The sequence below is a fragment of the Nicotiana tabacum genome, chromosome 13 (genome assembly GCF_000715075.1).
Source record: "Nicotiana tabacum cultivar K326 chromosome 13, ASM71507v2, whole genome shotgun sequence".
In the NCBI taxonomy this organism is placed as follows: Eukaryota; Viridiplantae; Streptophyta; class Magnoliopsida; order Solanales; family Solanaceae; genus Nicotiana; species Nicotiana tabacum.
In genome coordinates, this window is record NC_134092.1 from 10,247,420 (window position 1) to 10,273,304 (window position 25,885).

Genomic DNA, 25,885 nt, shown 5'->3' on the forward strand with positions numbered 1-25,885 from the left:
GTTGACCACCTATAGCAAATTTCTTTTTATTTATTTTAGATTATCGATCAATGTTTATTAAATAGTTATCCATAATTATCTTTTAATTAATCTTATTATATAAATAGTTTTTACGTTATTTGTATATAACTTAAACTCATTATAAAAGCAGAAGCATAGAGACGAAAATTTAAATGTCAACCCTATATAGATGACAAATGAATTGTGCGTTTCACGACTATTAATATTTGGAACTTCCAAATCCTAAAAAGAGTTAAGACAGAGAATGTAGACGCCTGAAATTTAGACTTCTCGAAGTTAAAGAAGTTAGCAGCTGAAAATAAGACAGAATAAATAACACCTTTTCTGAATGGTGAGCACTAATTTTCCATTTCCTATTTATGGCCATTATAAAACAGGATTGAAAACAGCCCTATAAACGAGCAAACAAGGAACACTTTGAAATAACTCTTGTGGTTTCCTTCCACTAACAAGAGTACCATCAATACTCTCTACTCTCATTTGTTTCTATATTTTTTGATTAATATTAGTAAAATATTATTATAAAGAATATATATTATAACATAACATAAAAAATGGTTTCAAAGAAAAGCTGTTACAGTGAAGTGTTGTTATAGATGATGATTGTTATAGAGATGTCTAACTGGTTAGTTTTCGCGCACTCAAATTTACCAAAAATATAAGTCTTCGCAAAATCATAAGATGATATGGGGGCCCGCAGCCTGCTCAGAAAGTTAAGGAAGTTGGTAACATGATGACAGTGGAACCGACAACTGTAACCCTAGTGAACGATACTAGTAATTATAACAGTCCTAAGGTAGAAAAATTTTCCAAAGTTACAACTGAACGCAGGCGATCATTCAACTCTATGGTGAAACTGTAGAGAATATATTTTAATTTGACTAAGAAAGAGTGCAACTTAATGGTTAGAAAGTGAGTAAAAATCATGAAAGTCCACAATTAAAATTCTAACATAAACAAAAATGTTACTACAGTACTAGCAATCTTTTTTTATATAAGTTACTACTAGTACTTATACTGATGGAAGATAACATATACAGTGTACCAATAAAATAATCTAACTGTGTACAAATTGAAACTAACGCAATTATTATTTAAGGAAAAAAAAACAGTTAGTTTTCTAGAAGTGAAAGAACAAAGTAGTTTTAAACAGATAGAAGGTGAGAAAGACATGCATCCAATCACCAATTCTCAAATCAGTTTCTTGCAGAAAATCCCATTTCACCAAATCTCATTAAAAAACAAAATTTTATAACAGGAAAAAAAAATTAATACTCCATATAATATATTTGTTTCACTCTTTTCTTTCCCTATAATTACTACTTATATTCTTACCTGCATTTTTTCCCCCTATCTCAGCTTACTCAACTCCTAATTCTCATGCATTTACTCCAACTCAAAGAAAATGCCACTCTTCTTCTCCTCCAACTTATTCAACATGAAACAATTTAGCTGCAGCAGTAGCAGAAAACTCAACAATCTGCCAATATGCATAATAGTTTTCTCCTTATTCATTTTTGGGCTTTTCATGTACAGTGAAGATGTTAAGTCCATTGCTCAATTCCAATTCTCAAGACCTAATAAAATTCAAGAAAATGGGGTTCAAGAATCTTCAAATAAGGAAAATGGGGTTCTAGAAAATTCCACAATCTTGAAGTCAAGTGATGATATGAAGATTGAAATGGCCAATCAAGAAGAAGAGGAGAAAATTGAATTGCCACCTGAAAAATGTGATCTTTTTAAAGGGCAATGGGTTTATGATAATGTTACTCATCCAATTTATAAAGAATATGAATGCATGTTTCTTACACAACAGGTTACTTGCATGAAAAATGGAAGAAAAGATTCTTTGTATCAGAATTGGAGGTGGCAACCCAGAGATTGTTCTTTACCCAAGTAAGTTAAAAAATCATTCTTGAATTCTACCGTACCGGGTTGTTTAGGGCTAGTCTGTTAGTATCTTATCGTTGCTCTTAGATTGCTAGTATTATGGCTGGTTTCTTACTATCTTCCGTTTCGGTTTTCTAAAATCTTATCGTGGTTACTGCTTATTGCTATTGCTATTGCTTTCTTCCATCTATTTTTCTGGTTCTTACATTGTTGGTATCATTTTTCTGGCATTTGTTGTTCATATTTGATTATTTTCTATTCATCCTTTCGAGCCGAGATTTTTTCGGAAACATACTCTCTACCTTCACAGGATAGATGTAAGGTATGCGTATACACTAACCTCCCCAGACCTTGACTTGTGGATTCCACTGGGTTTGTTGTTGTTGTATTCTTGAATTTTAACAAAAAAAGACAGTCTGGTGCACAAAGCATCCCGCGTTCACGTAGGGTATGAGGAATGACCGCATCCCAAGAAGGTGTGATGTAGGCAGCATGCTCTGATGCAAATATTAGTGGCTGATTTCATGACTCGAACCCGTCACCTATAGGTCACACGGAGACAACTTGACCGTTGCTCCAACGCTGCCCTTCAAAAAGATTATATTTTTATGGCCTTCTTCTCTGTTTTCTTAGTTTTTTTTTTGTTTTTCTGAACACCTTTTGTATCATTAAATTTTCAGGTTTAGACCAAGATTGCTACTTGAAAAGCTGAGGAATAAGAGACTAATGTTTGTGGGAGATTCACTGAATAGGAACCAATGGGAATCTATGATTTGTTTGCTTCAGTCTCGAGTTCCTTTCAGCTGGAACAAATTCAAAAAGATTGACTCTTTGAATATTTTCAGCATTGAGGTATATATCTATATTTCTCTTTTCCTCTATTTGAGTAATAACATAAACTTTTCAAATGATATTTTTTTTTGTTTAATCATTCGGTATTAGAAACTCACTAGCCGACTAATCAGATTCGAATCGAGTAGGAATTACTTTTTTGCATCTAAATGAATATGTTCTGGTATATTAGGAATTCTCTTTTTTCGGGATGATAAGAGTCTATTGATACTTTATAAATTCATAGGCGGAGCTAGGATTTAAAGTTTACGGGTTCTAGATTTTAGTCATTTTAAGTTATTGGGTTTAAAATCAATAATTTGTATATATTCAATAATTTCTTAGGACAAATACAAGATTGAGACTAAAGTTGCTGGATTCGGCCAAACACGTAACTTATACACTGGATCTGCCCTATATAAATTACTCCTGATTAATCAGCAGGGCTGGTAGTTTTGACTTTTGATTACATGTCAAAATAATGATTTACCTTCACTTAATTGGATAACATTAATTTAAGTAAACAGGGAATGATTGATTGCTTAAGACTATTTTCACCTAATACTAATTGTGAGCTGCTTATCTCTATTGCAAGTTTCCTTTAGTAGTTGAACTAATGTCACCACCCTAAAAAATTTAGCTTAGAGTATGTTAATATATTTTTTCTATTTAACTTTGGAGGTAAATATTGCTGCCATGTGACCAGGAGGTCACGGGTTCGAGCCATAAAAATATGCTCTTGTAGAAATGCAGGGTAAGATTGCGTACAACGACCTTTGTGGTCCGGCCCTTCCCCGACCACGGGCATATCAGGAGCTTAGTGCACCGGGCTACTCCTTTTAACTTTGGAGGTAAATTTTGCAGGAGTATAATGCCACATTAGAATTTTACTGGGCTCCATATCTTGTGGAGTCAAATTCAGATGATCCAGCACTACACAGCGTTTCGACCCGATTCATTATGCCTGAATCAATTGAAAAACATGGCAATAACTGGAAAAATGTGGATTATCTCATCTTCAATACTTATGTTTGGTGGATGGGTGGTGGCAAAATGAAAGTTCTGTAAGTAAACATCTTTAGCAGAAAGAAAATACCGACTTCATTTTCTTATCTGCAATGTTCAACATTTAAGTTTCTAACTCATTTTTCATATAGACGAGGATCATTTGATGAAGGATCGACAGAGTACGATGAGATTGAGAGGACGATAGCTTATCGACGAGTGTTGACAACGTGGTCTCAATGGATCGAAAACAATGTGGATCCTAATCGTACACAAGTATTTTTCATGAGCATGTCGCCTATGCATATCAAGTAATGATCCCTTTGTTCTTATGTGCCAGCTGTTGTTTCCCTTAGCGCTTATAATTTATGAGTATAGTTTCTATACACTGACAGTCAGATCATGAAATGATCATTATATATATATGAAATCGTCTATAGAAAGTGAGATTAGTAACCTAGAAAATAAGGTACGTTACTAGCTATGATAGATTGGTAATGCAAAATTCGTGTATATAGTAAAATCTAAACACTTTACAAGAAAACAGTTCCTTTGAATAACAGTAAATCTACTAAGTAAACTAATGGTTGTATGGAAATGTATGAAACAGGAGTATGGACTGGAACAATCCGAACGGGATAAAATGCGCGAAAGAGACGACACCAGTACTGAACATGTCAAGGCCACTTAATGTTGGGACTGATAAGAGGCTATTTGCAATAGCATCAAATGTAACTCAATCGATGAAAGTCGTTCCAGTATACTTCATGAATATCACATCTCTATCAGAATATAGGAAAGACGCACACACTTCACTCTACACTATTCGACAAGGCAAAATGCTTACCCCCGAGCAGCAAGCTGATCCAGCCATTTATGCTGATTGTATACATTGGTGCCTCCCGGGATTGCCTGACACTTGGAATGAGTTTCTATATACGCGTATAATGTCCCGTTCTTGATATTTTGCAGATGTGGGAAAGGGAAAGGGGAAAGGAGTAATGTAATGCGAACACACACTTATAGTGTGAGGCTTCTGCGGATACCACTAGGCTATAAGTTTTGGTGGTTATTCCTCATTTTGATTTTGATATGCTGATTAGTATTTTTTGTGCTCTTTTGGGACTTTACATTCTGCTTATAAGACTATTGAAGAGTCTGCAAATTGGAGGAAAACTTAGGACGAACAGAATTGTACAATGAAATTGTCTAAAGGAAATAAATAATAGATGCAGATTGTATGCACATTGATTAGGGCATTTGCTCATCCCATTTTTTCTTCGTCTATATTCTTACTTTTATTTTTTTCTTCCTTTTTTTCGTGAGAAAAGAAATTGCAGTACTTACAACTGAACAATAATACAAGAAGCTGCTGTTTATGTCCACAAAATTCTTAAGCGGGGAAGAAAACTGGAGCTGAAGTTTTATGCACTAACAGTATATCAGGTGAACGTCATCTGCAAAAGAACTCATCACAGTGCTCTTGATACGGTAATATGAAAAATAGAGTAATAACTTAATTTAACTGGGTTTTTTTAATCTTCTTTTAAATATAATCCCGCGCAGTTGCATTCAAACATTTTGTGAAATTTACATTCAACAATTAGAAACTCATTATCAGCATATGCAGAAGGATTGTCTATGCCCACCAACCGACAATCAAATGGGGTCTTAAACGTCTTCAGGTTGCAAGAATTATGCTCAAAAGTTAAGAAAGTCCATTGTTTGTGGGGAAGTATATAATTTGTAGAATTGACACTAGTTAATCACTCTAAAAGACTGTTATTTAGAAATTAGCCAATATGTCTAGAACTTCAATTTTTCAGTTCAATTTTTTGGGACACAAATGTCTTGAATTGCCTTGAAATTAAGATTTTTAGTTCAAATTTTTATTTTTTAGGAAAAAATAAGTACTGGCTAATCAGTAAATAACAACCATAAGAATGGTTGTTTGTGTACTTCCCCTATACATTTTGATTAGCCCATGGCCGGGATATTGGGCTCTCGATATCCTATACAGTGACATTGTCCTTGTTGAGTTGCTGGAGAGCAAGTTACACATTTAGTTGGTCGACAAAAAATAATTACATTCACTAGCCACATATATAAAATATGTATGTTATATGTATATTATAGATTGATATCCAAAAAATATACATTTTACCGACTACTATTATTTTTGGGAGCGGATATACTGTAAAATTTTCCTTTATTTTATAATGTTTGACAGTTTAGATGAATTTCTGGTTTGTTGTTTAAAAACAAATAAAGCAAATTAACTGTACTTGGATTGTTTTTGGTTTGTTGTTTTTGATTCTTAGTAAGCTCTGGAGTGTAAATATGGACATGACGGGCTAGAATCTTTATTGTGTTGAATATTCAGATACTAATATATAAGATTTTCTACCCCTTGCATAACTGTTGAAATTTTCATTTATTTTCGAACAAAATTGATACTACATCTACTGTATTATTATATCAACTCGAAGGTCTAAAGCAAGTTTCGAAGGGAGTTGCTACAAAGTACAAACTGATGCATCAATGATGCTAAACAGGGAATAGTTTAGGGTTTTTTTTTCTTTCACTTTTAGCTCGCGCCAGAAACTATTTACATTCTATAGCCGAAAAATATATAAAATCTGAATATAACATACGTGTGTGTACATATATATATATATATATATATATATATATATATATATATATATTTTCGACAATTATTTTAAAAGCAACTATACAATGTCATTTTCTCATAATTTATTGGGACGGGTAATTAAAATCGGTCATTGGGTAATGGATAAATGGGTTGAGAAAATGAGTAATAGGTGAGTTAGATTTTTCAAATAATTTGTGTATATATTTTCATAAGAGAAAATGTTGGTTTATGCTTTGTACCGTTATATAAAGGCAGCGTTTTGGTATATTCTAGTTGCAAAATAATTTAGGTAATCCAGTGCACTAAATATTTAGACTTGGTTTTAGTAATCTAACCAAATGTTGAGGTGGGGCTGTAAGTACGAGAAATACTTATTCGCACTCAGTGTTTACACCAAACCACTAAATACATGATATGTGTTTAGCGTATAGACTTTAAACACTTAATCATGGTTTATGCATTTTAACATCATTAAATCGCCTAGCTATAGTAAGTTAACATGGTTTGGTATAAACACCGGGTGCGTTAAATTTTTACGTGTAAATACATCTTCATCCTTAATAAAAGGTTTCGAGTTTGAGTCTTTAGACTTGAAGTAACTTTTAGTAGGGAGCGTTTTACCCACCAAAATAGGACTTGTATGCGAATTAGAATTAGTCCAATTCCAAAAGCATATACCAGACATGAGTTAGAAATAAAAATATAAATCGAAGCCAAAACCTAAATTATAAGCATTTGATTCAAACATCTCAAATGGTGAAAACACTTTGACCCATATGTATGGTTTCTTTTTTAGGTTCACATGGGTTGCAATTTTACTAGTGGTGTTGTCTAGAGAAATTTTCAGAAATGATTTTCCAAAATCTTAAAATAATAATTTTAATAACATTATTTTCCGAAAAACTCTTCGGAAAACATTTATGCTGGACCTAATCCTTTATTAAATCTCCAAAAATATTTTATCAAAAGGTAATCTATCTACGCAATCCAATCTGTTTATTTTTAAACTTTTTCAAAACCTATAAGCGTGTAGCTAGATTTTCTTGTCTTTTCTCTTTTCCCCTAAAATTAGATTTTAGAGTAGGAAAAACTTGTAGACGGCTGATATTTACGCCAAACTAGTAAATACTTGGCACATGAAGTTGTTATTTGTTTGCTTAATTTCTTATCATGTTATCATAATTAAGTTTATTTTTAAATATAATGTTAATTAGTATTTGTAAAACTAATTTTTTAAAATCTTATTTGTTTAAGTTTTATACTCCAAAGTAAATATAGTAGTATCATGTGTCTTTTATAAAATTCAAATAGCAGCTTCAAATATTAGAACTTAAACTAGTATTAACTCATAATCAAGAAGGGAATAAGAAAACAACTCATAGTTGCATTGATTTTTATGTTCCTCCTAGAGTTAAACAAAATAACTATAAATCACGAGCGGAATCTTTTTTGAAATTGTCAGTGCCTGAATCATTACTAAAAAAACATGAATTAGCTACGAACAAATTTTATAGCTAAACAAAAAATTCATTGCTAACCCTGTTTAGCAACGGATTAATAACAAATTATAAAGAAACTTTGTTAGCCTAAATTCTCTCCATTTTTACATCAACTACTTTCTATAGTTAAAAAAGGACAAACAATAATATCTCTCTTTTAATTTTAGTTTGTCTTAAATAATGCCAATTTTGATTGAGAATTATAGTAAATGCTTCAACTGAGTTGAGCTGTTAAATATATATACTCTCCATATTTACAAGCTTGTCATGCAAGAGCCAGCTAAAACCATATAAGGGACAACTTACAAACCAATTCCAAAGAAATTAAACCAAAACTTCCTCTTGTAAATTTTATAATCATGTCTTCAACAAGTCATTTTGTGACTGGATTTTACCTTGTGATTTTATTAGGAAATGCAGTTGCTTCAATAGACTATGGAATAGCCCTTACAAAATCTTTACTGTATTTTGAAGCTCAAAGATCAGGAAAATTGCCCCCTAACCAGCTTGTTCAATGGCGTGGAGATTCAGCACTTCAAGATGGCAAAGACGCAGGGGTATATATATCAAGCTCTCTAAAACTTTTCTCATTTTATAGGGATAATGATAGGATATGTTATTTAGCGGAGTCTTGGAGCAATAGTAAAGTTGTATCCGTGTGACTTATAGGTCACGGGTTCGAGCCGTGGAAGCTCCCACTAATGCTTGCATTAGGATAGGCTGCCTACGTCACACCTCTTGGGATGTGACTTTTCCCCGGATCCTGTGTGAATGCGGGATGCTTTGTGTGCTGGGTTACATTTTAACGATAGGGTATGCCATTCACCTCGTACAAATTGAGACGAATCTAGGATTTAAATTGAGTGAGTAAAGAATATTTATGTATAAGCTATAATTCTATAAAGCAATAATTCAAACAATTGAAACTGAGTTTAATCATTCCTAGCTAGATACTCCTCTGCGTAGAAAGTAAGAGATTAGGCAACATGTCCCTCCTATATCTTTTTTATTTTTTACCCTTTAATCTTAAATATCGAGTTCTATTCCCATATGTTTTTTTTCCTTTTGATCTTAATATTGAAATCTATCTAATCCCCTGCCAGTATTAATGACTTTTAGTTTTTAGAAAGTTTTCTATATATCATTATTTTTCCATTATTGTTTTGATCCGTTAAAAGAAATGATGGTCTCCACAAAAAGCAAAGGTTTTGGTGACAACTCAAAAAGATCGCTAAAAAGTAGTCGTATTAGTGGCAACCCTTGTAGTCGCAACAAAAAGTAACATTTTAGTATGTACTAAATTTTAGTGGCCAAATATAACTATCAACCGGGGCGGAGCTAGGTAGCAAGAAGGGGGGTTCAGCCGACCCTTTTGCCGAAAGTTACACTATGTATATAAAGTCAATTTTTTTGTTGTATATATATTAGATGTTGAATCCACTTAGCTTCTTTGTGCGTTTACTTTTTTATTTTTTGAATCCCCTTAGATTCTTCACGTATTTATCCTTTTTGTTTTTTGAATCCCCCTGATAAAAATTTTGCTTCTGCCGCTTCTTATCAATGGTTGCCACTAAAGGTCTTACACTTTTTTCTTTTTCTTTTGCCATTAGATTGACTTAACAGGAGGATATTATGATGCTGGAGACAATGTCAAATTTGGATTTCCAATGGCATTTACAGTGACAATGCTAGCATGGAGCGTAGTCGAATTTGGCGAAGAATTAGAAGCCAAGAAAGAATTAACAAATACTCTAAATGCAATCAAATGGGGAACTGATTATTTCATTAAAGCACATACACAACCTCATGTTTTATATGGTGAAGTTGGAGATGGGAATTCTGATCACCAATGTTGGGAAAGACCAGAAGATATGACAACGCCGAGGAATTCTTACAAAGTTGATGAACAACATCCTGGTTCTGATCTTGTTGGAGAAACTGCTGCTGCTTTTGCTGCTGCTGCCATTGCTTTTAACAAGTCGGATTCGAATTATTCTTCTCAACTTCTCATCCATGCAAAAGAGGTGACAACTAAGCTCTTAATTATCTATGCTATGTTATAAGGACTCTCCAAAATATTATCGCACCCGTACAGATCCTCCAAAAATACATTAATTTTGGAGGATCTGACCAGTGCCGACTCTAACTTTATACTACCTAATAAGGCTTGTGCCTTAGGCCCCCAAAAAAGTTAATAGGTATTTTTTTTTAGAAATAATAAGTTAATAGGTATTTTAAAAAAATTAACAAGGTTGCATCACAAAAAATTATATATATATATATATATATATATATATATATATATATATATATATATATATATATATATATATATATATATATATATATATATATATATATATATATATATATATATATATATATATATATATATATATATATATATATATATATATTAGGCCACACATGTGCTTGAGCCGCTCCTGGATCCGACATGTCCCCAACGATATTTTCGGAGAGGCCGAAAACATAGTTAATTATTATTACTCTCTTCGTTTTAATTTATGTTAACCTATTTGACTGGACGTGGAATTTAAGAAAGAAATGAATACTTTTAGAATTTGTGGTTTAAAATGTACCATAATATTTGTGTGGCTGTGAGAGTTTTAAAATTAGTGTTTTTTTTAGCATGCCATAGCGTTTGTATGGTTATAAAATTTTTTCATCAAGAGTAAAATGATAGTTAAAGTTTAATTATTTCTAAATTTACAAAAGAGTCATTCTTTTTAAATGGACTAAAAACGAAATAGGTTAATATAAATTAAAATAAAAAAAGTAATTGATATTTAATCTAAGTGCAGTTATAAGAATTTTTATAGGAATCCTTATCAGTTACCACACTTGATATTTACATCAAACTAATGATTACTTGACGCTGTGTCCTCTACACCCAGTTAAAAAAAAGAGATTTTTTTTATTTTTTTTCTTCTTATGAGACGATACTCAAATCTAGATTCTTGTAATTGCGATTCAAGTGAAAAAAATGACTGGCAAAAGATATTGGCTAATTCTAATTATTTAATTAAGAGATTCAATTGTTGGTCATTAAAGAATTCACTTAACTAAAATAAATTAATATGCCTTTTCATGTAAATTTGCATTAAATCACGGTAGATTTCAATTCTTCGGTTATAAATATTGGAGGTGGAGATTTACATAAATTTATATTATATTTTAATTTGTTATTGCAGATTAGTTATCATGTAGCCTAAGTAACCTGAATAAAGGGAGTTATGTCTTCCAGATTTTGACCCAAAAATGAGGATTGCTTTTTGGTGGTTTGTTTATGCCTGTGGAGTTGATTGGGTAACAAATATTAACGAAAAAACTGTTTTAGTAAAAAACAGCTCAGCAAATTTTTGAATTTTCTCTTTTTTTCTTTTCGAACAATTTTCTAATCTAAGCGACACCTTAGATTTTCCGGGTAGAGAAATTTGGGAACTTAATATGATAGATAAATACTATAACTCCTACCATATTAATTAGAACTAGGAGTATCAAATGAGCGGGTTTGATCAATTTTGGGCAGGTCAAAATGGGTTGAGTCAATAATTGGGCGGATCATTTGATCCGCATAATTATTACTTGGGCGGATCAGTTGACCCGCCCAATTATTACTTGGGCTAAGATGGGCTAAAATTTGGGTCATAGCCCAATCCGCCGAACTCTTATAAAGCTTTACATTATATGTACTCCCTCCGTTTCAATTTATGTGAACTTATTTCCTTTTTAGTCCGTGCCAAAAATGATGACATCTTTCCCTATTTGGAAACAATTTACCTTTATGCAGTAATTTATAGTCACACAAAATATATGTGTCTCATTTTATACCACAAATTCAAAAGTTTTCTCTCTTTTCTTAAATTTCGTGCCCAGTCAAATGAGTTCACATAAATTGAAACGGAGGGAGTATTGTATTCTTATGAATTGTATAATTACTGAATAATTTTTTTTTCCGTTTGTTATAGTCATATATAACATATCAAACAAAAAGAAATATTTCTAGGATATTTTAGCAAAGTTACTCATGGATCAATTGGACTAAAAATCAGCCCTCTTTTAAATGAATTGAGATGAGTTGGGTTAAGATATACTGAGTTCAATAAATGAGCGGGTCAATAACCAGCTCAACCTTGGGCGGGTCATTTGCGCTTGGGCCAAATTTGACAGCCCTAATTAGAATTGAGTTTGTTGTGTGAATGTATTAATGTGATCTTAGTGTGAGTCAAATAATATTGATCCATTTTTTGCATTATTTTGCAGTTATTTGATTTTGCTAAAAAGTTCCAAGGCCAGTACCAAACTAGCATTTCAGTGGCAGGTCAATTCTACAGTAGCACCGGCTATGAGGTAAAACAGATGCATATTATAATTTCTCTAATTTTATGGGATGTCTATATATGTTTTTCACTTCTCATTTGGCTTATCACAGGATGAACTCTTGTGGGCTGCTACTTGGTTGCTAAAAGCCACACAAGACAAAACATACCTAGACTACATCAATGATCAAGCCACTAGTTCAGGTGGCACTAGATCCATGTTTTCTTGGGACGACAAGTATGTCGGCGCACAAGTCCTGATCGCCAAGGTAATCAACTGTTATAGATCTTTTACAGTTGATAATATATATAAAGTTAAATTCTTCTCATAATGGTCGATAAAAACATATTTATACTTACTATTCGTGTCACGAACAGAATCTGTTAGAGAAGAAATTTCCATGGAACGAAAGTTCATTGAGTCAATACAAGAAAAATGCTGAGGAATTCATATGCAACTGCATACAAAAAGGGAACAACAACATAAAGAAGACTAATGGAGGACTTCTATGGTGGCAACCTTGGAATAATCTTCAATATGTTACAGCTGCAACATTTGTTATAACCAGTTATGCAGATACACTGTTTGCTACTAAAAATTCTCTCCAATGCGCTACTGGAACAGTGGAATCTTCGAACCTAATCACGTTCGTCAAATCTCAGGTACACACATGTACATACATATATTTTCCCAAAACTCAATTTTACCGAAATAATTTCGATTTGAAAAGGTACAAATATTAAAACACATGTAGGTACAGTGACTTTACAGTATGTGTTTGGCATGATGGAATTCATTTCTCATGGAAAATATTTTTCGGGAAATTGTTGGAAAAGATATTCTTAAGGAAATATTTTTTGGTGTTTGATTAGTGAGTGAAAAATACTTTCTGAAAGAAAATATATTAAAATTTAATAATAATATAGCAAATAGGATAATGTTTTTGACAATTTCTTATGAGTATTAAAGATTAGCAATAATGTCTAATTAAGTATTAGTTAGAGTAAATCATCTGAAGTTAAGAGTTAAGATGATGTGAGGAAAATTATTTTTTCTCTTTTAATAAAAAAAGTTCTCTTTGGATACGTTTTCTGGTAACCAAATAACATTCTCGTGAAGCAGCCACTAATGCTTACATTAGGTAGGTTGTTTACATCACACCCTTTGAGGTGCGGCCTTTACCTGGATCCTGCGTCAATGCGGAATGCTTCGTGCACCGGACTGCCCTTTAAATAACTTTCTCATGAGAACTATTTTCTTAAAAATACCTTTTGTCGTATCGTAATCGGACACACCCATGTAATATATTTCTATAACCTTATTGATGACAGCCAAAAGATAAAAAGCAACCAACATAAGTACATAACATACTAGTATTTACTAAGAATTTTCTATCTTTTTATCATATGATCAGGTGGATTATATACTTGGCGAAAACCCGAAAAAAATGAGTTACATGGTAGGGTTTGGGACAAATTACCCGCAAAAGATTCATCACAGAGGAGCATCAATTGTGTCAATTAAGAAAGACAGGACTACAGTGAGTTGCAGTGAAGGTTTCAGTTTATGGTTTTATAAAAATGCACCAAATCCAAATATTTTAGATGGGGCAATAGTTGGAGGACCTGATATTAGTGATAACTATAATGATTCCAGAAGTAATTTTCAGCAAGCTGAAGCAGCTACAGCTAATACAGCACCATTAGTTGGAGTTTTAGCCCGACTAACTGAATAAATGTTTTTATATATATTAATTATATTATTGTTTTATTTTAATGTCTTGTCCTATACCTATATATTATTGTTGGTAGTCGGTTTTTATGGCTACGGTTGTTTTCTTTCATTGTTGATCACCTTACTATCTTGTTGTTTTATTCTGCTTTTATATGATTTTTGGTACTGTCCCTTCTTGTCTTTATTTTCATTAATGTGGTGTTTATACTTTCCTAAGTCGAGGGTCTATTGGAAACAACCTCTCTATCCTCCCCAGACGGGAGAAAAAGAGCCGCCTAAGATCAGAGGTGGACCCAAGATTTAAAAATGACAGGAGCATCATTGTCGAATAAAATTTTGAGCAAATACTAGATTCAGATTCGAACTCAGGTAGTGTACTAAAAGTCAAGTTGTGCTCTCTAAATCGACCAATGCAATTGCCTAAAATTTGAATCTTAGGGTGCCAATAAAACTACACACACACATATATATATATATATATATATATATATATATATATATATATATATATATATATATATATATATATATATATATATATATATATATATATATATATATATATATATATATATATATATATTTTCGAAGTTACCAGGGGCCGCTGATTAACTCTGTTGGGGCCATGCGATAGGGTGGAATATTGAGTGCCTGATAACAAATCAATACCAAAGTCGATATCCCTGTCGGGCGGCATGCCCGGAAGATCCGCCGGAAATGCGTCTAGATAATCCCTCACTACCAAAACTGACTCGATGGTAGGAGTATCAACACTAACATCTCTCACATATGCTAGATACGTATCACACCCCTTCCCAACCTTCCGCTGAGTCTTTAGAAATGAGACAACCTTGTTAGGAACATAATCTAAAGTACCTCTCCACTCTAGCCATGGTAGACCTGGCATAGCAAACATCACCATCTTGGCGTGACAATCAAGAATAGCATGATAGGGCGAAAACCAGTACATGCCCAAGATAATATCGAAATCCACCATAATCGAGCAACAATAAATCGGCTTTGGTCTTAAAACCACTAAGAACAACCAAACACAACTGATACACACGGTCAACAATAATAGAATCTTCTACGGGTGTAGACACATAGACACGAGAACTCAAAGAATCACGGGATATACCCAAATATGAAGTAAAATAAGATGACACGTAGGAATAAATGAAGCCTGGATCAAATAAAACTGATGCAACTCTATGACAGACTGGAAAAATACCCGTGATGACAGAGTCAGATGCAACTGCCTCCGTCCTAGTAGGAAGGGAATATTATCTAGCCTGGACTCCCTCTCTAGGGTAACCTTTGCCTGCTCGACATCCACCTCTAGATAGCTATGCAGGTGGGGGGGAAACTGGTGCAGAGACCATGGACTGAGAAACCTGAGGGCTCGGTGGAATACGCGGAGTCTGAGTAATCTGTGGAGGTGCACCCTTCCTGAGTCTGGGGTAATCCCTCACCACATGACGAGTGTCACCATACTCAAAACAAGCTCTCGGAGGATGTGGCTGCTGTGGCTGGCTCGGGCCTGATCGACTGGACTGACTGCTGAAAGCACCCCGTGCAGGAGGTGTACTAGACAATGGCGGTGCATAATAGGGAGCCTGAGGCCTAGGGGTGGCCGGAATACCGATGAAAGCTGGAACTGCTGAATGAACAGGGCGACTCATATAGCCCCTACCATGACGAACTGCAACTGGGAACGAGTACCACTGTATGTGCCAGAGTCTCGATACCTCTTAGCCTCCATCTTCTCTCTATCCCGAGTCAGCATACCCTCAAATCTCCTGGCAATCCCCATTACTTGCTGGTATACGATGTCCATATCTAACTCTCGGGCCATGCTAAATTTGATACTGGGGTTGAGCTCCTCGATAAATTGACGAACCCTCTCTCGAACAGTAGAAACCAAGGTTGGTGCATGCCTATTGAAATCACTGAATCAGACCGCATATTCCAATACGATTATAGAACCCTGGCGCAACTGCTCAAACTCTGCACGCCATGCATCTCTAAGGCTCTAGGGAACATACGCCCTCAAGAACATATCCGGGAACCGAGTCCAAGTGAGTGAAGCTGCCTTGACCGGACCATCCAACTCATATGATTGCCACCACTAATAGGCCGCTCCTCTAAGATGGAACGTAGTGAAAGAAACCCTACTAGACTCCGCAATACCCATAGTACGGAGGATACAGTGGCACTCCTCAAGAAAACCCTGTGCATCCACTGATTCCAAGCCACTGAAAGTAGGAGGGTGGTACTTCTTGTACCTCTCGAGTCTGAGCTGCTCTTCCTCAAAAACTGCTGCCCTAACCTCGGGCTGAACTGGGGCTACCGGCTGCATTGGTATGACCTCTAGAACCTGGTTGACCTGGACCCACTGCTCTAGGGTACGGGAGGTGAGCGTATGTGCTCCTCCCCCGACCTGAGATGTGACAGGAGCAAGTGGTATCAACCTTGCTTGAGCCAAAGTGCTGAACATGCTCAGAAACTGGGCAAGAGTCTCGTGGAGGGTTGGTGTAGTAATATGCGTCTCAGGTGTCTGCCCTCCAATTGGAGCTACTAGTGGCTCCTTTGTAGCAGCACGTGCGGGTGCTCTGGTTGCACCTCATGGATGTCCTCGGCCTCTACCCCGGCCTCAACCTCTCGTGGCTCTAGCATGGACGCGAGTGTATGGTCATCTGATCCAGCTGTACATGTCCTCACAATCTGTGAAAGAATAGAAAGACAGAAATTTAGAATCCGAAGATAAAAATTTGGCACGATAAGGAATCAAAGAAGTGAAGCTTTTCCTGACAGTTCCATAGCCTCCCGAAGATAAGTACAAACGTTTCCGTACCGATCCTCGAGACTCTACTAAACCTGCTTGTGACTCATAACACCTGTGAACCTAATGCCCTGATACCAACTTGTCACGACCCTATTTTCTATCCATAGGATGTCGTGACGACACCTAGTCTATAAGACTAGGTAAGCCTAACAAGTATGCAGAATAAATAAAATATTAAGCTAAACTCAAAACGTCAATATTTGTAATAAATAAGACTGCAATTCAAGTAATAACAACTCTAAAAAATCGGTAGATATAAGTCATAAGCTTTAAAGAGAATTACTAAATATCCCTATATATCAGAGTCTAACGAGGATAAAGAAACAATATGATAAATGTCACACCTCATTTTTTCCTAGGGATAAGGGAGTTTTTTTCAATTAAAGTGACATTATTCGAAATGAGATTAATTATTCAATTTCAGAGTTGCCACTTGAGATAATTATTATGGTATCCCAAGTCACCAGGTTTATTTTAAAATACCAAATCGAGGAAATTTCACTCTGTCTTAAAGTCTGCGAAAACTAGAAGACGGGATAAGGAATTCTGTTAATCCTGGAAAAGGTGTTAGGCCTTTTCGGATTCCGTAATTTTAGCACGGTCGCTTTAATCATACCTGGCTTAATCAATTTGTTTAATTACTCAATTTAAAAAATATGTACATTTTTACCTTTTACCGCTTTTTAATTATGTCGTTTTATGGAATAAATCTTGCACGTGTTTGTTGGGCTACTTCATGGAGCTGGTAATAGGATTCACTTGGACTAAAAATGACTTTTGAGGAAGAAGACGTCAGGCAGCCTTTTCCTTTCCCTCTCGTTCTCTCTTATTTTACCCGTTTTTCCGCAGGTCTAGGTCTTTATGTATTTATAGTTGTAAGGTAATTGCTTGGAGTGAAAGAATAAAAAGGATATCGGTGTGTTTGAGAGCATATTTCTCAAAATGTCAAGAGAATCTTGTGGGGAGTGTGCAGGTGCGAAGCTACCAAGAAAAGAGGGAATTTGTTAGAAAGAATCTTTTATAAGTGGCCAATTGTGATTGGTTCTTTTTTTTTTTGGTAATATTTTTTTTTCTTGATAATAAATAAGCAAAATAATCTATTCCTACTAAAATAAGTAAATAAAAAGCAAAGTAAAATTACTACACTCAATATTTAATTCTTAAAGCCTCTAACTTAAAGAATTGTACTAAATTAGATAAAACTATTTTTTTTTAAAACTCTTCTTTCTTTGTAAATAAAAATAAAACTAATACTCTAAAAAATGTAACTCTTTTTGTAGTTTTTAATTTTTTTCAGAAAAACCTATAAAAGAGTAAAACAAAAGCTAAAACATGTAAATTATACTTCAAATTATTTACATTCTAAAAAATGGTAAAAAATTTAAATATGATCAAAAATTAGGTGCTCACAATAAAGATAGAGGGGGACTCCGATATCTGCGGATGCTGGCAGATGTACCTTGAAGTCTCCACTTACGGAGTAGCTCACTAATACCTGGTATGGTAGGCAGTACCTGGATCTACACAAAAGGATATGCAGAAGTATGGTATGAGCGCACCACAACGGTACCCACTAAGTGCCAAGCCTAACCTCGATTGAGTAGTGACGAAGTCAGGTTAGAGCCCTACTCGAAATAATAAGAAACAAGACAAAAGATATAATAATATAATGAAATGACAGAGAAGTGAAACAATGAGAATTTATGGAAGGTAATAACACAGAATCAAGAAAGACAAATACAACATGAAAGGAAAGCACAAATCTTACAAGTTAATGAACAACAACATCAACAATAATACGACAAATAGAGAAAATCAACAGGGGCACTCCCGAGGTACCATCTCGTAGTCCCAAAAGGCCAAAAGTAAATATCTCACAATCTTTCCTTATATCACCGTGGTATTATTTATATTTTGTTTGAAAATTATTTTTCCGAAATAACATCCTGTGTTTTAGCCCACCTTATCACACCACATGACTTCTAGTAGTTCCCCTACTAGCCACGCGTATCAAGCCCACCTTATCTCACCACATGCGTTTCAACACCCATACCTTATACCACCGCATGCGTATCAATAATCACAACCGCACGGTAGAAACCTCGTGTAAACAATAACAACCGCACGATAAAAACCTCGTGCAACAATAACAACCGCATGGCAGAAACCTCGTGCAACAACCAAACAATTATCTCAATAATAATCACATTAACCAAAACATAACAACTAAAAAAAGGATATTTCAATGGTAGCAATTTCAAGTAAAGAATTTCACAGTTAAAAAAGGAGTATGGAGTCAAGAAAGCAGGTAATTCAACTAAGCATGTAGTACAAGTTGCAAATAAGAGATAAGACAAGTAGACATGTGAAATTAAGCTAAACACGATGGCTATACATGCAAAAGTAACTCATTTAAGGCATAAAAAGGAAACTACTTAGATAAAATCGGAATTTTAATATTTAGCCCATGTACGCATTCGTCACCTCGCGTACACAGCCCTCACATATCACAAATTGTCACAACATTACCAAATCCTAAGGGGATTTCCCCCACTCAAGGTTAGACAAGCACTTACCTCAAACCTCGCTCAATCAATCAATAAGAAGGCCTTTCCCTCGATTTTCCAACTCCGATCATTTCGAATCTGGCAAAAATACTTTCATACTATAAATATAACTATAGGAAATTAATTTAAATAATAAAATTACGACTTTAGCAAAGAATTGAAAAATCACTCCAAAAAGTCAAACCGGGCTCACGTCTCGGAACCCGACCAAAATTATAAAATCCGAACACCCATTCGATATCGAGTCTAACCATAAAAGAATTATCCAAATCCGACCTCATTTGGTCTTTCAAAATCCATAAATTTGGTCTAAGAACTTTCACCATTTTCCCCCAAATTTCTCAACCCAAATTCTTAATTAAATAAAGAAATTAATGATAGATTAGTGGAGATTAATTAAAAATGAGTTAAGAATCCTTACCCAAATATTTTCTCTAAAAATTCCCCAAAATCTCGCCTCAATCCGAGCTCTCAAAGTCCCAAAATAAAAATAAGAGCAAACCCTCGATTTTGAAAATTTTAAATATGCTACCGAGATGTTTACACTACGGGATCGCGGAAATTCCCATGCGATCGCGTAGAACAAAATAACCTACGCGAAAGCGGCTGGCGCGGATAAGAAATACCCAGGCCTTACGCGATCGCGAAGTGGTACATGCGTTCACATAGAATAACACGCGTGAACCCAACTGCCTTACTTCCTTTTCGCGAACGTGGCCTAGCCCACACGTTCGCGATGCTCTACCTGGCCAACTTACGCGATCGTGTACTCCACCTCGCGAACGCATAGAGTAGATATCCAGCTGCCTCTAAACAAGCCTTCGCGATTGCGTACCTACTCACGTGATCGCATAGAAGAAAACCAGTACTTGACACCAACAAATCTTCAACAGTCTTCTAAGTCCAATTTTCACCCAGTTAGCTATCCGAAATCCACCCGAGGCCCCCGGAACCTCAACCAAATATACCAACAAGTTCTAAAACATCATACGAACTTAGTCGATCCTTCAAATCATATCAAACAATGCTAAAACCGCGAATCACACTTCAATTCAAGCTTAATAAACTTTTGAACTTCTAACTTCTACATTCGATGCCGAAATCTATCATATCACGTCCAATTGACCTCAAATTTTGCACACAAATCACATTTAATATTACGGACCTACTTCAACTACCATAATCGAAATCCGACCATGATTTCAAAAAATTCACTCCCGGTCAAACTTTCCAAAAACCTTCTAAATTTCGCCAATTAACGCCGAAATGACCTACGGACCTCCAAATCAACATCCAGACACGCCCCTAAGACCAAATCACCACACGGAGCTATTGAAATCATCGAAACTCCATCCCGGAGTCGTCTTCACACAAGTCAAACTATGGTAGACTCCTAAGACTTTAACTTTCAATTTAGGGACTATGTTTCCCATTTCACTCCGAAACTCACCCGAATCCGACATCAAGCGCCCCGACAGTCAAATAACCACAAAATGAGATGGATGGAGCAATAAATAGGGATCGGGGCTAATACTCTCAAAACGACCGACCAGGTCATTACACCTTAAATGGAGTCTGCAAGAATTTTCGTAAACGGTATCAATAACTGAAGAAGCAAGCAAATAAATAAATGATAGTAACGACAAGATATTATTTTCTATATTTTATACCCAATATATTAATTTTATTTATTGTTTATAAGTACATACTATGAAAAATATTTGACGAAACAGTGATCACCCTCGCACACACAAAAACAAAACCCCAAGAATAAGTAAACAAAACAAAAAGAAGAGAAAGATGAAAGTAGCGGCAGCTGACACTATTTCCTCAAAATACCAAAGTATTGGGGTATATTTGACCTTTTCCCTATTCAAAAGGAAAAAATGTCAAATATACCCCTCTACTTTGATATATTGAGGAAATAGTGTGACATATGGTAAAATACTTGTATTAGAATAAACTGTCTACATCAATACCCTTTGGGGTGCGATTGTTACGGCCAAACACACTCACGCAAGTATACGTGGTCGTCAAGTAATAAAGTAGTGAATAAAGTATCGTTCCCACGAAGACTTATGATTAACTTTGACTAATTCAAACTCGAATAGCTTATTGATTCAAGATATTTCTAACAAAATATATAATTTTCTAACTTACTACCTACGGACGATCAAATAATGAATCGCTAAGAATTCAACACAACACTTAAATAGTTTTGTTCAACAATCAATAGGATATAATATTCCAGGGTCACGGGTCATCTAACATTCATGTTGCATTCGTATTTTAAAATAGCTAATTGATTTATCTGAATTGTTGATTCACAGGGTTAATTTCACTCGTAAGAATCTGTCGAGTTCTTACTCGCATGCTCAAGTTAACTTAATACCTATATGTCTATGAAATTAAGTTTAACAAGAACTCATTTACAATTCCTGTATTTTAACCGAGTAAGGCAATTAGGTATATGTCTATCCTAATCGCGAATCCTTTCCCCGATGCCCGGGTTTTGAAAACTTACTCTATTTACTTCTATATGCAATCTAGGGTTCCCACTTTCGAGTTCAACTCTAGATTCGTAGATAGTATTTCACTGTTAATTACTCAGCAAAATAATTAGAAACAGAATTAAATAAACAACCCAATATGATAAACCCTACGTCGTCAAATTAAACTTCAAACATCAACATTCATGTATACCCATGACCCTAGAATAATAGGGTTCTTAGCCACTCATATTCAGGCAATCATCCCAAATTTCATAAGATTGCATAAAAATCAATAAAAGAAAGAAAGGATAAAACTCCAGACGAATTCCGTGGTCTTTGAACTTGGTTATAGCCTTTTTTCTTCTCTTCCCCCGTCTCTCCTCCTCTACAAGAGGCGTTTTAAAGCTTATATATTGCGTCCAAAAGTTGTAATCTAGAGTTCTTCTAACTCTAGTCCAAATCGGCTTCAGGGGTTGATGCTAAGGCGGATGCGACGCATCCACCTCGTCCTCCATTTCTTAACTTTGCATGTGAGGGTAGACGCGACGCATCCAGCCTTCTCTTCTACTTCCCAGTTTCGCACGCGATGGCGAATGCTATGGCCCAACTTCACTGCTAAGGTTGCACGCAGGATGATGTTTTCCTAGGTTGGATGCGACGCATCCAACCCTTCTTCCTCTGGCTAAACCACCTTTTCTTCATATTTTGCACTCCGAACACCTTAAATCGTCACACATAACTTAATTAGTCATCAAACCAATAATTACACCATGTTGGGAGTTTTAAAGATTAAATAACATCAAGAAGTGGTTAAAACATGGGTAAAGTAACATCAACACATATCGAAATATGCCAAACATCACTACCCCACACTTAAACCTTTGTTCGTCCTCGAACAAACCATCACTATAGTAAACAAAATAAAATTAAGCTCTTATCATTCAAAGCACACTACATCTATGACCATGGTTATTTGCTACAATTAGGCTCTAGACTATGCATCAACACACTTCCCTTTTCTTATGCCCTTCTTTAAACATATTCGAACAAAGACAACATGCTCACAACAATCCTAACCTCAAAAACCGACTCAATGTCACAATGCACTCATGGCTTGAACAACCAACATCATAGAGAAGTCTAATAACGTTACCTATCCCTCGTGAAACCATGTGCCCTCACAACAAAAGCAGAGAGAGTAAAATCAATCCACACATTCGAATCTCATGCTCACAAAGAAAATTGCTCACTCTCACAAAAGAAGTCACATGCATGTAATTGGTACCATAGGCTTGCCCTTAATGTAAATCTCTACTAATGTAAGCTTGCTCGATCTAAAATCAATTAAGACTTTTTCATGGTTGTAATGTGGGCTAAGGGAAAGTTAGGATATATTTTAGGAATAGTGACTCAACCTCCTAAGCACTTTAACACATCATCAAATAACTTAAGCGCAAATTCTTCAACACCACTTCAATTTCACAAATAATATCACCCCAACAATATTTCCTCTTTCTTTAAGCACTACTTTAATTCATACCCACTAGCAAGAACAAGACAACAATTTATTCATCTATATTTTTCTTTCTCTTTTTCCATATTTTTCTCTTCTTTTTTTTTTCTTCTTTCAATTTCCGCTAGTGGTGTATTATTTTACAAAATAAGTGCACCCTTCTTTCTTTCATTGGTTCCACTCAAAAGTCACCCCACACTTAGTCCCTTCTTACTTCTTTTAGCGCTCATCTAACAATTAAAGTGCTTTAAGAGGTAAAAGGATCAAAACAATGTCAATTAAGAATAAAAAGGGTATAGGCTTGTAATGTGGGTACCAAATAAAAGGTCTACAGGCTCAAAAGGGTTAACTAGGGATAGATTTTATTTGTGATAATAAATAAGCTCAAAAAGATCAAAGAAAGCCTAAAATTATTTTTCAAACCGAGCATCACCTAAAATTTCGCTTCAACTCACATACCGGGCAAGTTCTAGACACAAGTACAATACATGGACAACACAAAAAACTCACCACACATGGCACATGACTCACTAAGGACGATCACATTCCGACTCTCAAACAATGCAAGTATTCACGGAGCAACGAGATATTAAGCATTAAGCGCAAAGTGAACACAAGTCAAGAAAATGAGAAATAGGCGCCACAAAACATGCTATCCAATTTAACAAGGCATCATCAATAAATTCAAATCATACAGAAGATACTACACATGCCAAAGTATAAATATGTTACTATCAAACAAGTCAAGGGCGCCTAGGTTCATCATTCTTGCTCCTTTTATTCCCTAAATTCCTAATCTACTCAGAAAAAAAAGCTACCCGGTTCAAATTACATCCCATGGAAAAGAACCGAGGCACAAAGAAAAACCACAGGGGATTATTACTACCTAAAGAAAGCTAAAAGACATATTTTGAATTTTTGTTTAGACTTTAATCCCTCAAGAAAACTGTCTAGGAGATCAATCGTCGGGAAAAGTCCAATTTTTCTAATTTTTTTTTTTATTTTTATTTTTTTTTATTTTTTTTTTCTTCACAAAAGCTACTACACTTAAGAATGAGTACTACAACTAAGCTAAAATAGCACAGAAACTCATCCAAACGATCTCCTCACCCCACACTTAAAATTTTGCAATGTCCTCAATGCACATTATAAATAATAAGAGGGTAAACGAGACTCCCTGGTAGGCCAAAGGCCGAAGCAATAGCGGCTCACGAGGTACTCAGACTTCCCCCAGGCATCGTCCTTTGTGTGGGCACCCCACACTTAGTCCTCACTATCTAGCTTGCTTTTGCACTCTTCTAATGGCTTTGCTTCCTATGCTCATAATCCTACAAAACAAAAATAAATACTACAAAATAATAAAAATAAAATAAAATAAAAAGTGAACAAAAATAAAAGAAAGCAGTAACGCTGGGTTGCCTCCCAACAAGCGCCTGATTTAACGTAGCGGCACGACGTGAACCACTTTTTGCCTCCACCTCGAACTTATGAATTGAGCCCCTAACATGGCATCCAGTTTGCGGCTATGCTCCAGTGGTGGGGCTACAAAGATAACCAGGCCAAGTAATAAATTTTTCACTCTACACTTCTCGGCCTTTAGATGAGGAATGTATTTTTTGCTTTTTGGCATGACAAATTCAAAAATATAGGCATCATGTTCCTCTTCCATTGACTCCTCCAAAGGCTTAGATGACTCGATTTCCATGTCATCATCCAAATACAATGTCGAAAAATGTTTAGAATGAGGACCAACACGCCCCAACTTTAGAATTGTATTACTATTTATATCCTCATACGTGCACACATTAGAGTCTTCAAATATAACATTATCTGCTACCTCGCATGGCTCTAGTGTACTTTTCTCAACATGGGCATCATCAACAGAAATATGCTCGAATGATTGGCTCTCCACTTTTAGCTCCTCAATTTGGCGTATAAGCTTCTTTTCAGCTTCTGACAACTCATTACTATTTTGTTGGGCGATAGACGCAACAACCTTTGCATTTAATTTATCTTGCAAGTCGTGAATAGTAGTGACAAATTTATAGATCCCTTGTCCCAGTTTAGATCTTCCCTCTATAAAGTGTCTCATCCCATCAGTAAGTTCCTCATGTTGAGCTTCATATATTTCTAACTTTTCAGCCTGTTCTGCCAGCCAAGTTTGGCTCAAAATCTCCTCTTTTTCAAAAATTTTCTCTTGCTGGTACTCGCTCTCTTCATTCAATTCTTCCATATTGGCCTTCATTCTTGTGATTGCTGCCCTCATTCTTTTCATATCTTTTTTGAGTTCATCCTGTTGCTCTGCTACTTGCCTCAGAATATCCCTAATATATGCATCAGGCTCCATATCCTGCACTTCATTGCCCCTATCAAACTCAGAAATATCATTAGAAAGATCATAATAAGGGCTCAGAGAAGGATGAACAAAATTAGGACAACCATCCCAATGGCCATCTTGACCACCACACATATTACAAATATTCCACTCAAA

General features: G+C 35.2%; 2 protein-coding genes across 2 annotated transcripts; both read left to right on the plus strand.

Moving 5' to 3' along the window:
- The first annotated feature begins 1,375 nt into the window (after window positions 1–1,375).
- On the plus strand, window positions 1,376–4,998 carry LOC107812950 (xylan O-acetyltransferase 1-like). The gene is made up of 5 exons (XM_016638138.2): window positions 1,376–1,917; window positions 2,592–2,763; window positions 3,607–3,806; window positions 3,900–4,058; window positions 4,358–4,998. The coding sequence occupies exons 1-5, from the start codon at window positions 1,427–1,429 to the stop codon at window positions 4,707–4,709; spliced, it is 1,374 nt and encodes a 457-aa protein (XP_016493624.1). The 5' UTR covers window positions 1,376–1,426; the 3' UTR covers window positions 4,710–4,998.
- A 3,158-nt stretch (window positions 4,999–8,156) lies between these two features.
- Window positions 8,157–14,019, plus strand: LOC107812951 (endoglucanase 12-like). Its single transcript, XM_016638139.2, has 6 exons — window positions 8,157–8,459; window positions 9,513–9,926; window positions 12,187–12,273; window positions 12,356–12,511; window positions 12,621–12,905; window positions 13,658–14,019. The coding sequence occupies exons 1-6, from the start codon at window positions 8,262–8,264 to the stop codon at window positions 13,976–13,978; spliced, it is 1,461 nt and encodes a 486-aa protein (XP_016493625.1). The 5' UTR covers window positions 8,157–8,261; the 3' UTR covers window positions 13,979–14,019.
- Window positions 14,020–25,885: the final 11,866 nt, after the last annotated feature.